The sequence below is a fragment of the Cydia pomonella genome, chromosome 27, assembly GCF_033807575.1.
Source record: "Cydia pomonella isolate Wapato2018A chromosome 27, ilCydPomo1, whole genome shotgun sequence".
Lineage (NCBI taxonomy): Eukaryota > Metazoa > Arthropoda > Insecta > Lepidoptera > Tortricidae > Cydia > Cydia pomonella.
Window position 1 is genome coordinate 5413196 of NC_084729.1, and position 14141 is coordinate 5427336.

Genomic DNA, 14141 nt, shown 5'->3' on the forward strand with positions numbered 1-14141 from the left:
CCACCTCTATTTCGAATTCTCTTTGTTATAAATAAATAATACAAACTGCCCGAGTCCCACGGTAAGCCAAGAAGGCTTGTGTTGTGGTTACTCAGACAACGATATATATATTATACAAATACTTAAATACATTTAAAACATCCATGACTCAGAAATTCATCACATAAATCAATGCCTTACCGGGATTCGAACCCAGGACCATCAGCTTCATAGGCAGGGTCACTACTCACTGGGGCAGACCGGTTAAGAGAATATGGTGTGGTGATCTTATGATATTTGAAATACAAGAAACAATTCAGTATGCTTTAAAAGTAAAATAGTTCGTGTCATCCACGATGACGCGCAGACTTGTCAAATCTAACCTTTAAGATCATGACTATACGAGTTAGGCACGCGTCTTCGTCAATGACGCGATCTATAATTGCATCATTAAATAAAAAGACTAAAATAGATGACAATCGTCTATCGACTAATCGTTCTGATAATAAGATGATGTTATAATGATGTTTGTAACCGACAATACTCATTGAAACTTACAAAGTCAGTTATTACGTCACATACCGTGTTTCGTGTAATATTTAGAGAATAAATCATCTTTAGCCACATTAGGGTATAATATACTGCAGCTGCGTCAGATCAGAGAGCCGGCTAGAGGTCGTCAGATCAGATCAGTTATGTAACTTACCGTGTTTCGTGTAATATTTGGAGAACACATCATCTTTAGCCATATTAGAGTATAAGTACTACAGCTGCGTCAGATCAGAGAGCCAACTAGAGCTCGTCAGATCAGATCAGATATCTAACTTACCGTGTTGCGTGTAATATTTGGAGAACACATCATCGTTAGCCACATTAGGGTATTATAAGTACTGCAGCTGCGTCAGATCAGATCAGTTATCCAACTTACCGTGTTTCGTGTAATATTTGGAGTACACATCATCTTTAGCCACATTGGGGTATAAGTACTGCAGCTGCGTCAGATCAGAGAGCCGGCTTGAGCTCGTCAGATCTGATCAGTTATCTAACTTACCGTGTTTCGTGTAATATTTTGAGAATACATCATCTTTAGCCACATTAGGATATAAGTACTGCAGCTGCGTCAGATCAGAGAGCCGGTCGGCTAAAGGTCGTTGTGTTAGATCGCGTGACGTAAATGGCTGGAGACTGAATACTTCGCGTCCATCTGTGGAAGTAAGTATTATATTAGTTAGGTTAGGTATGGTAGTATAAAATATTATAACTTTTATATAGCTACCACGAATGCCAGAATTTACAAGCATTGTCGAGGTGAGGTCTTGGTGAGGTTGGTAGAAATCGTATTGAATATCTAATTTCGGCCCAAGCAATAGTGATGCTTCCAACTGAGTTGCTGCAGTGAAGAAGGAATGACTTCTATGTGAACCCTTATCAAATATCTAAGTACTAACCTCCGGCCCAAGCAATAGTGATGCCGCCCAGTTCGGAATCGCTGAAGCGAAGTAAGAATGTGCCCGGAGCGCATTTAGAGAGCATGTCTTCCGCTTGTTTCTTCTGTATGAAACCCATTATCAATCTGTTGAAAAAAAATAGCATTGGTAAACTAAAATATATATTTATTTATTTTATAGAAACCGTGAGCGTGGGATGATATGCTATTTTCTGGGGGCACGGCAGTGCCCCCACCAAGTCGAGCAAAAAAGCATCACGGCCGTACCATCCTTTTCTCGAAGCAATTCAGACCATTTTCGACCCCCTGTAACTTCGTTGTGGATAAAACTAGAAGACTGAAATTTTCAGTAACCATGCAGGCATTGTAAAGATACGGTATATTTCAAATTTCATTCAATTTGAACCAGTATTTTAAGAATTATAACGGGTCAAATTTCTTAATTTTGTCACTCACTGACTCACCGATCATCAAAATTCTAAGGCACTTCTAGCAGACCTAGAAGCTTCAAATTTGGAATATAAGTAGTGTTTGGTGTATGAATCAAGGAAAAACAAAAAAATCTAGAAAAGACCGCAAAGAAAATTAAGCCCTTACAGCCAAGTTTTCAGTTAAATTTTTCAATATTGGCTTTATTCGTAACGATGTTTTATTTATGTTTTACGGCAGTTATTATTATTGCGTGCAAAGCCGCGGGTTTAAGCTAGTCCCATATAAATATAGGCGCATGGTAGTGCCCCTGCCAAATCGAGCAAAAAATGGGTATTCCCGTCATGAAAAAAAGTTCATAAGTCAGAGAGAGGGCTTTAAGAAAATTCGTTGCTGGTAGATATACATATATACAATAAGTAGAAGGTACCGAAAAGGAAAAAAGTAGAATTGTCTACAAAATACAAAAAGAAATGAGATCCCATCAAAAACAATACTTGTCAAAAAAACCAAGTCTCGCAACTCAGTTGTTCTGCGGTAAAAAGTTGTGAGATCCATGTAATACCAAGTCGGTTATTAATTTATTCAGTCTCTACTTAAGCGACTTTCTGTCTTAATACGTCCAGTCTCTAAGACCACGATCGTGGTCCATAACAATTGAAAATCAATTGTGTCTGGAATCTCCGTACTCGAAGCATTAAGTTGTTACGTAATAATTAACAGCATCTTATAGTGACGCATATCAATATTAAAATTCTTTAATGTTTTATATAAATATATTGAGACTTGGCCATCGCCTGAAAACACGTGTAAATTCAATCGCCTGAAAACACATGTAAATTCAATTATTTAGTGCGATGGCGAAGTCTCAATATATTTATATAAAACATTAAAGAATTTTAATATTGATATGCGTCACTATAAGATGCTGTTAATTATTACGTAACAACTTAATGCTTCGAGTACGGAGATTCCAGACACAATTGATTTTCAATTGTTATGGACCACGATCGTGGTCTTAGAGACTGGACGTATTAAGACAGAAAGTCGCTTAAGTAGAGACTGAATAAATTAATAACCGACTTGGTATTACATGGATCTCACAACTTTTTACCGCAGAACAACTGAGTTGCGAGACTTGGTTTTTTTGACATGTATTGTTTTTGATGGGATATAATCTTAGTTAAAAACTAAAACGTATTATTGTCACTTTACGCCAATAAGCATGTCCTGTCCCGTTCAAGTTCAAGCGCAATCCCTATAGGTGTTTATCTGCTACTGGCTGTTTTAATATTACCAAAATGATAATTTGATTGGTCAATTTACTACCCAATCATCCTGATCTTGTACCAATTTTGTACTATATCAAGATCGGTTTGATAAATCGAGACAATATAAAGTACCTAGTAACTATATATTATTTGCACGCATAACAACTATAGCGATACATATTTTTTTAATTATTTTGTATACCATTTTAAATTCTCTACTATGTCATGCATTTATTAATTACCTACCGATGTTTTAAAGTCCCTGTATGCGTGACAGACAAGAAAATGCCTAACACCTTCCCTGTTTCGATCTGTAATTTACTATGTATTCTTTTATTTTCTATATATATATATATAGTTTAGTTTATTATGGTTTAGTTTTACTTCAATGCTATAAATGGTCCGATAAGGTGAAGCTGTGCTCATGGAGGACGCCTTTGCAGAACTGCCTGCACGACACTCACCGGTCGACCCACAGGGTCCGCAGATAGTCTCTGGTGACCTTGACGACCATGTAGAACCACTCCCAGAAGGTGAAGCTCCGCTCAGGGAGGGCGTCCTTACAGAACTGCCTCCACGACACTCACCGGTCGACCCACAGGGTCCGCAGATAGTCTCTGGTGACCTTGACGACCATGTAGAACCACTCCCAGAAGGTGAAGCTCCGCTCAGGGAGGGCGTCCTTACAGAACTGCCTCCACGACACTCACCGGTCGACCCACAGGGTCCGCAGATAGTCTCTGGTGACCTTGACGACCATGTAGAACCACTCCCAGAAGGTGAAGCTCCGCTCAGGGAGGGCGTCGTTACAGAACTGCCTCCACGACACTCACCGGTCGACCCACAGGGTCCGCAGATAGTCTCTGGTGACCTTGACGACCATGTAGAACCACTCCCAGAAGGTGAAGCTCCACTCAGGGAGGGCGTCCTTACAGAACTGCCTCCACGACACTCACCGGTCGACCCACAGGGTCCGCAGATAGTCTCTGGTGACCTTGACGACCATGTAGAACCACTCCCAGAAGGTGAAGCTCCGCTCAGGGAGGGCGTCCTTACAGAACTGCCTCCACGACACTCACCGGTCGACCCACAGGGTCCGCAGATAGTCTCTGGTGACCTTGACGACCATGTAGAACCACTCCCAGAAGGTGAAGCTCCGCTCAGGGAGGGCGTCGTTACAGAACTGCCTCCACGACACTCACCGGTCGACCCACAGGGTCCGCAGATAGTCTCTGGTGACCTTGACGACCATGTAGAACCACTCCCAGAAGGTGAAGCTCCGCTCAGGGAGGGCGTCCTTACAGAACTGCCTCCACGACACTCACCGGTCGACCCACAGGGTCCGCAGATAGTCTCTGGTGACCTTGACGACCATGTAGAACCACTCCCAGAAGGTGAAGCTCCGCTCAGGGAGGGCGTCCTTACAGAACTGCCTCCACGACACTCACCGGTCGACCCACAGGGTCCGCAGATAGTCTCTGGTGACCTTGACGACCATGTAGAACCACTCCCAGAAGGTGAAGCTCCGCTCAGGGAGGGCGTCGTTACAGAACTGCCTCCACGACACTCACCGGTCGACCCACAGGGTCCGCAGATAGTCTCTGGTGACCTTGACGACCATGTAGAACCACTCCCAGAAGGTGAAGCTCCGCTCAGGGAGGGCGTCCTTGCAGAACTGGCTCCAGGAGACGGTCAGGTTGTTCAGCTCTATTTGGTTGTGGGGCACGTTCGATCTGCTGGGGAATTAGCATGATTATGTATAACCTACTTCCTTAGGGATAAAAATACCCAAACCTTTCTTTAGACTACCATACAAAATTGTCCTATTTTTAATGTTAACCTTTTTATATAGTAAATTGGATTGAATTTCCTTAGTTCATGAAAGCAATGACAGAAAAGAAATGCTATTTATTTGGTTTAAGAAAGGTTCGAATTAGAGCTCCGAAATTGCAATGAGAAATTATAAATGAATTCATTGATGAAGTCGCCATGTACGTTTACGGCTGGTGGTACATCGTAATGCACATTAGGCCTTACGAAATTGGTGAGGATTTACAAACCGTTGCAGAAACTAATTTTACAGTACATATGGTGCTATTTTCCCGCACTAGTGCGGAAATGAGCACTTTCCGCGCCTAAGTCGAAATTTTAAAGGGCCATATGTATTGTAAAATGTTGTAAGATACACGTGCGAATAGGTAGTTCCTAATTTCCGCACTTGTATTGTAAATAACTATTAAACCCTGCTTTAAAAATTCTGAATGCGACCATAGAGACACGCGGTATAAGATATGTAATATCTAAGAAATAATAGTGCTGAAGTGTATGGCGGTGTACGGTGCCATATATCAACTTCAACTTTTAATATCCAGTTACCGCATAATAATAATAATAATCAGCGAACGGTCTCATAGCGAAGAGTCTCGACCAACACCTTGAGAGACTCTCGCTAGGTGGTTGGATCAAGGGTCAGATGCAGAAGGCGGTGATCTTGGACACGGCGCGGATAGTGCGGCGGTTCCTCTCTCTGCGGCCCTGACCACCGGCAGCTTGGGCCCTGCCCCGCTGCTGGCGGCACACTAGGTTAAGTTTTTTACAATGTGTTTATGTGTGTTTTGTATAATATTTTTTAATGTATTTTTATATTTTACTTTTATATCCATATTGTAAAAAACATAACCTAAGAAGAAAGAGAAATAAAGAGAATAATAATAAAATTCTTAATTCACTCCACCATGGTGGTAATTTTTTTTTCTTAATTTTTTCGCATAATGTACGGACGGTATTTTTCGTTATTCCTTTCATGTATACTTTATTCCCCTTATACATAAAACATATATTCAGAAACATTTTGTCTCTTTCTAACAAAAGTTCCAAATTATAGAGACAAACGCTTACACTGGCTTTCCCTCAGAAGGGTCCTTATGCTTCATATTTTATGTTTTATATTTTGGTCCCGGGTACGTCTTTAAACTACGTCCAAAAGAGAGGTATGAGCATTGTGAATGTCATCTCGCTTTGTGTGGTAGGGCACAGCACAGCGGATGTCATTCCAGATCTAGAGCAGAGCCCAACTGGGGAAGTACCTCCGCCTTACAGAAAACCACAGCCACATGACACTAGACCCTACTCATAGTGTTGTGTTCCTGCCGGTGAGTAAGGTTGCCAGAGCTCAACGAGGGTGCGGAGTGTTAGGGTCAGCAACGGGCATGTAACTCCTGAGTTGTAGGCGTAAATAGGCTACGGAGACTGCTTACCAGGCCGGCCGTATGCTTGTTTGCCACCGACGTAGTATAAAAAAAAACAACGGATTGCACTCCGGGAGTGCCGGCAGAAGTGAAGACTTGAATATTAACGTTGTGCATTTTTGATATTTCGGAATGGTTAGGGAATAATTTTGCACGAATTGCTTTAATTATCATTATAACAGTACTATCATTTATGTGGTAAAATACAATATTCATTTATTGCGCTATCGTACACAAACATGACAATTTATATTACATTAAAAATTTAACACTTCAGAACTGTTACAATTATTTAATTGTAACAGTTTTTCGATCAGGTCACGTGTCCGTCTTACGAATTTTCAATCTGTCGAGTCTGTCGGTCACGTGACCTGTCGCGAGTTTAACATTTTTTCCCCATCTAAAAAAGTGAAGAAGTTTTCACCTCAAAAATTATTAAACACCCTTCTCAGTGGAAAGCAACATTTGTCAATGTGCTGTCAAGCTTAATTTATAGCGTTACCTGAATATCTTCTCAGCCAGGAACCGGAGGTTGTCTTCGGAGAGATCACCGCCCGTCGCTGAGTAGAACTTGACTCGGAGAGTTTCGGCCAGTTGGCCCCACGTCACCTAGGACAAAGGAATCAGATATGGAGACAATCTCAAATCAGCATACAACTAGGCTAAGCGAAGTTGGTATTATGGGTACGTACCCATGCTACGTAGCAATGATATATAAATTTATAAATACATATAATAATGAATAAACGTCCAACTGCTGGGCACAGGCCTTCTCTAAAGCGCGAGAGGGCTCGGGCTATAGTCCCCACGCTAGCCCTTTGCGGATTGGGGACTCCATATACACCTTTGAATTTCCTCGCAGATGTGTTCCTTCACCGAAAAACCAATGTTTAGTATCAAATAATATTTACTTTATTTATTTAAAGTTTATTGCACAAAATATGTACAATAATGTACAAATGGCGGACTTAATGCCAAATGGCATTCTCTACCAGTCAACCATAGGGCGAAACAGAGACACTTAAGTAAGTAAGTAATTTATTTATTGTAAACTTACAATTGGTGCAGAGAGAGAGAGAGAAAAATAGTCAATGAATTAAAAAGAAAAGCAAACTAATATACTTATGAACTACATATATATCATATAAATACATATACATACACATACATACTATAAATATAATATTGATGAATATTATTTGAACTCTTGTTTTAGCAAATATTCATTGTTTTATATTTCGTACATAAAATCCACAAGCAGGGATAGCGTCCACACTGCGGTGTCAACATGGTTCGATTTTTATCACTAGTCACTATGCCAGTCACTTTCGTGCTTGCATATTTGTTAGAACGTGTCAGATATGGTGACAAATGATAAAGAGTCGACCATCTTAGCCCTCCTGATCATACCGGGTGTGGCCTGTAACACGAGCAATAAATTTAACTGTAGGCCGTACTCCTCAAACTTACCAACATTTGTTTAGCGATTTCTGAAAATTATGAATTCTTTATTTTTCATACAAATTAAATATTACGTTCAATGTACGCTGTCATCAGGGTAATTGACGTCGATTGTCATACTGTAAACATAACAAAATTCGCAATACATTGCGTCTTAGAATAAACTTTAAAGTGTTCTAAAAATCAAAATAATAGTTATTTTTAAAAGTTGTTGAACAAATGTCGGTCAGTTGAGAAGTACAGCCTACAGTTTACTTTTTTGCCCCTGTTCCAAGCCACACCCGGTATGCAGTCCGCTGCACCTCCCCACCTTGTCGGGCACGGCGAAGGGCACCCTGCCGGCGGGGCTGAAGGCGTTGTCCCACGTGACCGTGGCCCAGCCGTGCGGCTCCTGGTTCCCGTGCACGATCACGACCACGGGCAGGGACAGCGTCCACACCTGCAATAAAACAATACATTTTGACCAAAATTTCTTCACACTTCCCCTTTTTAGGGTTCCGCACCCAAAGGGTCAAACGGGACCCTGTTACTGAGATTTCGCTGTCCGTCCGTCTGTCACCAGGCTATATCTCATGAACCGTGAGAGTTAAGACAGTCGACATTTTCACAGATGATGTATTTCAGTTGCCGCTATAACAACAAATACCAAAAAGTACGGAACCCTCGTTGGGCGATTCCAACTCGCACTTGTCCGGTTTTTTTTAACAACTATCTACCCATCAAGAGGAAACAACATCAAAAAATAGAGTAATGCCGGGTCAGATAGCGGACGTAAAGACCTGCTGGGCGTCCAACTCTACGTTTTAAGGACTCCTGCAAGCGGGACATGGACAGTTTTGGCATTCGGACCGACGGTCGGGAGAAACGCGCCGACATGAGACCGGAATGGCGTCGCGACATTAAAGTCGGAATATCAAAGCACGACGATGACTGGCTGGAGCACCTTAAGCAGAAAAGTCTTCGTCGCGCTCTACCACCTCCTGCGAACTCAGAATTTGCATGCGATCGATGTGGAAAGAAATGTCGCGCTGCTATAGGACTTTATAGCCACCAACGGCGATGCCCAGCCCCATAAACCCACAAGCGCCGCAACAAGCATCTACAACAGATGGTGTGGCCAATGATGTAGTTTCGAATTAAAAAAAGGTACTTATCAACGGTTTTTGGTTAAATTTTTTTTTCATACCTGGAACACAAGCTCGCCGCCGCCGACGTTGAACTCTGATTGGAACAGGAGAGTCAGCTTCTCGTCCATGACGCTCTCTGTCCCTTTCTTTTCGGCCCGTTTGATTTTACGCAGCTGCATGTTTCTGTTGACAATCATTGAAAAAGATGTTTATTAAAAGTATGAGAATTAGAACAAATTAAATCGCACATAATCAATAGAAATCATTACACAAAAAACTTAAATAAAACAAAAAAAAAAGCACCACTATACAAACACAAACTTAAAATTATTTAACTAACGTAAAACTACCCAACTATAGTCCAATACTGCAACTATGGTCCACAAGTTCAAAAGGAAATTAAGTATCTATACCAATGTTCCTTGTGGTTTACTCCTAGTTTTACCTTCCATTTATAAACATACTTTGCCTTAGAACTACAAAAATATAGTAAAATACACACCTGAACGAGAAAAATTGAGTTTATTTGTGGACCATAGTTGGAAGCTTTGGACTATAGTTGGGTGGTTTTACGGTAACGTAAAGCCCGTCCTGTGACATGCCTTGTCCAAAAGTCCCCATCACACTCGCAGCGTTGCCACGCTGTATGGCGATGGAGACCTGTTGGACAAGCCAGGACCCAGAACGGGGGTCGTTCCCCCTCTCCCTTAGCCGCCGACCCAGTTCCCTGAACAATTCGGACGCTTCGCTGCACCAGGGCGAATCATTGAAAATGAAGTAAAAAAAAAACATAATATTAACAGGTCCATTTTGTTGCTCGAAATGATGTGAATAGGTGAAAGAGGATATGAGAAAGGAGTGAGTGCTGAGGTGACGAAAGATAGAGGAGAATGGAAGAGAAGAAAATGTTGTGCCGACCCCACATAACGTGGGATAAGGGCAGGAGGAAGAAATGGTGTGAATAGGTATTTGTTTTTTTTTTTTTTTTATGGAGGATAGGCAGGCGTTTGACCACGATCACACCTGATGGTAAGTGATGATGCGGTTTACGGTGGAGCACGCTTACCTATGAGATACCTATTTACTCTAGCCTTGAAGAGATTCAGATTGTACTCATACGGAAACACAGACTCGGGCAGGGCATTCCACTCCTTGGCAGTTCGCATAAGGAATGTTGAAGCGAAACGCTTCGTGCGTATTTGTGGAATACCTACCATGAAGCGATGCCGAAGTGCTGATTGTCTGGTAGTCCGATGGTGAAATGGGGACGGAGGAATAAGGTGTTTATTAAGTTTTTTTTTTTACTACATCAGTAGCAAACAAGCGTACGGCCCGCCTGATGGTATAGTCCTCCTCGTTTTCGATGACGGCGACCCCAAATAAACATATTATGGACGTTGTCTAGCGTGAGCCCTAATGTGGCTGGCCAGGCCGAACTTGCTCTTAAATACTCTATTGCACGCGTGACAATAAAGTTGGCCAGCTGCGTTGAACGTGTACACGTAGGAGGGCTTAGGTCTCTCTTAAGGCCTGATGGTAAGCAGTCTCCGTAGCCTATGTACGCCAGTAAATCCAGAGATGCTACACTCGCAGTGACCCGAACACTCCGCACCCTCGTTGAGCTCTGGCAACCTTACTATACGCTGCAGGAGTTTTTTGATAATGGAACGTTAAATTAATACCTATGCTATGAGTAGGTAACTTAGCTCTTAAGTACTGCCTGTGATCTCATAATTGTCTGTAAATCTTTGTACTAGATTGTTATTCAATTATAAGACTGCTGCGCCCTTGCAGGGTACATATTATATAATTTTGTGTACTTAATATGATTGCAATAAATGCTTTGTCTTGTCTTGTCTTGTCTTGTCTTACTGACCGGCAGGAACACAACACTGAGTCGGATCCAGCGGCTGCGGTTTTCTGTAAGGTGGAGGCACTGACCGGAAGCTGACGCTGAGCTGCCGGCTGGTGGGCTGGTACTCCATGCAGCCGCTGTTGTTGAGGATCTCGCCGCACTCCACGGGCTGCTTGCCTCGACCCGCTGGAGACTCGCTTTTTAGCAGCAGCTGGGCTTGTTGTTCCGAAATTATCACCACCTGGACAACAAATTATTAAAATAAAGTTAGGCTTTGCACCAGTTAGTATTTCAATGATTATTTTTCCCTGTTACCGAAAGGAAGCAACATGAACCAAAAGTGCTGGTAGCCTAGCGGTAAGAGCGTGCGACTTGCAAACCGGAGGTCGCGGGCTCAAACCCTAGCTCGTACCAAAGAGTTTTTCGGAACTTATGCACGAAATATCATTTGATATTTACCAGTCGCTTTTCGGTGAAGGGAAAACATCGTGAGGAAACCGGACTAATCCCAACAAGGCCTAGTTTACCCTCTGGGTTGAATGGTCAGATGGCAGTCGCTTTTGTAAAAACTAGTGCCTACGCCAAATCTTGGGATTACTTGTCAAGCGGACCCCAGGCTCCCATGAGCCGTGGCAAAATGCCGGGACAACGCGAGGCAGAAGACTGAAAGGAAGCAAATTATTGGCACGTGGGCGGAGGTCAGAGGATCTTGAGGCAGTCAGAGACAAACCAGCGGAAAGTATTTTAAAAATTAGCAAGCCTAAATTAATCCTTTTTGATTACAGCGCCACCTATCGGCTGCCTGTAAAACTACGTACCCTTGTTGTCTGCCGATTATCGATAAATAGGGTTACCACGCGTCCCGCATATACGGGACTGTCCCCGTATTGAAGGATCGCGTCCCGTATTTGTAACTGTCCCGTTTTTGTCCCGTATAACGATACCGCTGTAGAATACCTAGTCACAATCATCATACCTATGTTACTAAACAAAGGGAAATAACAGACTAAAGCTATATATTTGCTACCCCATTGTCCCGTATCAGTTCCGAATAATTATGGCAACCCTATCGATAAGTCATCTAGGGTTCGATACATTATGAAAAAGGTCAGATAGATGGCGCTGTTAACTACACAAGTTAACACAAATGTACTCACAGTGACTCTGGGAGGGGTCATGTGTACGTTGAGTTGGCCCCCGACAAGCAGCCGGACCGTCGCCGTAAAACTGAAAACAAAACATCAGACATTTTGAAAAATATAACATGATAGCGGTCAACAACACTAATATGAGTGCAATAAACAATTCTGATTCTGATGTTTCATACGGAGTTATTTTTACTAATCATCATCAGTGATCGGAACTATGGGAGTAAAACTTTAACAAAACTTATCAAGCGGACGTAAAAAGAGTGCTTATGGCCTTAAAAATATTCGAATATCTATGAATGTAAATATGTTTATGGCTGTAAGTACTATACTATTCCTATCCCTATGGACATGAATATTTTATAGGGCTGTATGCACTATTTTATCTCCGCTTAACAAGTTTTGTTAAAGTTTTACTCCCATAGTTCCGATCACTGGTCATCATCATATCAGCCTTTTATCGCCCACTGCTAAGCATAGGCCTCTCTTCCAGTACGCCACTTATCTCGGTCCTTTTTTTATCGTCCTAAGCGTCCATTAGGCTAAGGAAACGGCTTACCATCAGGCGGCCCGTATGATAGTTTGCCACCGACGTAGTATTAAAAAAAGCGGCCAAGTGCGAGTCGGACTCGCCCATGAAGGGTTCCGTACCATTTATGACGTATTAAAAAAAAACTACTTACTAGATCTCGTTCAACATTTTACAACTTTGGACACACATTTTACCACTTTGGTAGTGTCTCTCGCGCAAACTATTCAGTTTAGAAAAAAATTATATTAGAAACCTAAATATCATTTTTGAAGACCTATCCGTAGATACCCCACACGTATGGGTTTGATGAAAAAAAAAAATATTTTTATTTTATGACTTATTAAAAAAACTACTTACTAGATCTCGTTCAAACCAATTTTCGGTGGAAGTTTACATGGCAATGTATATCATATATTTTTTTTTGATTTTTCATTCTGTTATTTTAGAAGTTACGGGGGGGGGACACACACATTTTACCACTTTGGAAGTGTCTCTCGTGCAAACTATTCATTTTAGAAAAAAATGATATTAGAAACCTCAATATCATTTTTGAAGACCTATCCATAGATACCCCACACGTATAGGTTTGATGAAAAAAGATTTTTTGAGTTTCAGTTCTAAGTATGGGGAACCCCCAAAATTTATTGTTTTTTTTTTCTATTTTTGTGTGTAAATCTTAATGCGGTTCATAGAATACATCCACTTACTAAGTTTGAACAGTACAGCTCTTATAGTTTCGGAAAAAAGTGGCTGTGACAGAATCGGACAGACAGAAGGACATGACGAATCTATAAGGGTTCCGTTTTTTGCCATTTGGCTACGGAACCCTAAAAAAGATAAATCCTGAAATAATTTTACGTACGATCAATATCCCATATAGAGAGAGCTTACCGTGTGTTGGTCTTCATCACCTGCGGGGGCTGCTTCTCAATCACGAAGGTTGAAGTCACGAGGGTGGACAGCAGGCTGGTGACCTGTCAATAAACCAAGGTAAATTATCAATCTGATGGTCCCGGGTTCGAATCCTGGTAAGGGCATTTATTTGTGTGATGACCACGAATATTTGTTCCCGAGTCATGGCTGTTTTCTATGTATTTAAGTATTTGTATATTATATATATCGTTGTCTGAGTGCCCACAACACAAGCCTTCTTGAGCTTACTGTGGGACTTAGTTCATTTGTATAATAATAATAATAAAACATTTACTTCAAGTTACACTCATATCTTGGTTAGTAAAACTTAATTTTAAATTAGATTAGATTTATTTATTTCTTAAAGAAAAAGACACAGTATTTTACACAAATGGATAAAACAAAGGCTTTCACTAAAAGATCGTCAACTTAACATTAAAACAAACAATATAAAAATAATAAATAAAGAAATGTCACGACAAAAAAGAAAATGTCAATGTATACATAGCTAGGGACAACCTAGGTATTGTCGAAATGTCAAAAAGAATAAAACAACAAACATATTTACAAAAACACTAAAAGTTATAAATAACTTTATCTGTAAAATAATTTAAATGAAAAATATAATTCTAAAATATGTATTACCTAGTACTTAAAACCTAGGAATATATATTATCTATGTATATACATTATTTTAACTATTACTATTTATTTATTTTTGGACTATTTATT

The 14141-nt window shown here is 41.0% G+C and overlaps 1 protein-coding gene across 6 annotated transcripts in view; it reads right to left on the minus strand.

Annotated features, from left to right (window-relative positions):
• LOC133532420 (signal transducer and activator of transcription 5B) overlaps positions 1-14141 on the minus strand; it is a 50573-nt gene that overhangs the window by 20259 nt on the left and 16173 nt on the right. For 4 of the 6 annotated variants that reach the window (XM_061871080.1, XM_061871079.1, XM_061871081.1 and 1 more), the window contains exons 12-18: positions 13389-13471; positions 11975-12044; positions 10904-11058; positions 9022-9145; positions 8146-8274; positions 6877-6983; positions 4307-4862 (exon numbers count right to left, since the gene is read on the minus strand). In XM_061871080.1, the coding sequence (XP_061727064.1) occupies positions 4694-4862; positions 6877-6983; positions 8146-8274; positions 9022-9145; positions 10904-11058; positions 11975-12044; positions 13389-13471 (837 nt within the window). In that variant the 3' untranslated portion in view covers positions 4307-4693. Of the gene's footprint in view, positions 1-1030; positions 1184-1427; positions 1553-4306; positions 4863-6876; positions 6984-8145; positions 8275-9021; positions 9146-10903; positions 11059-11974; positions 12045-13388; positions 13472-14141 lie in introns of those variants that run through there. The other 2 variants (XM_061871084.1, XM_061871083.1) reach the window with 2 other exon arrangements.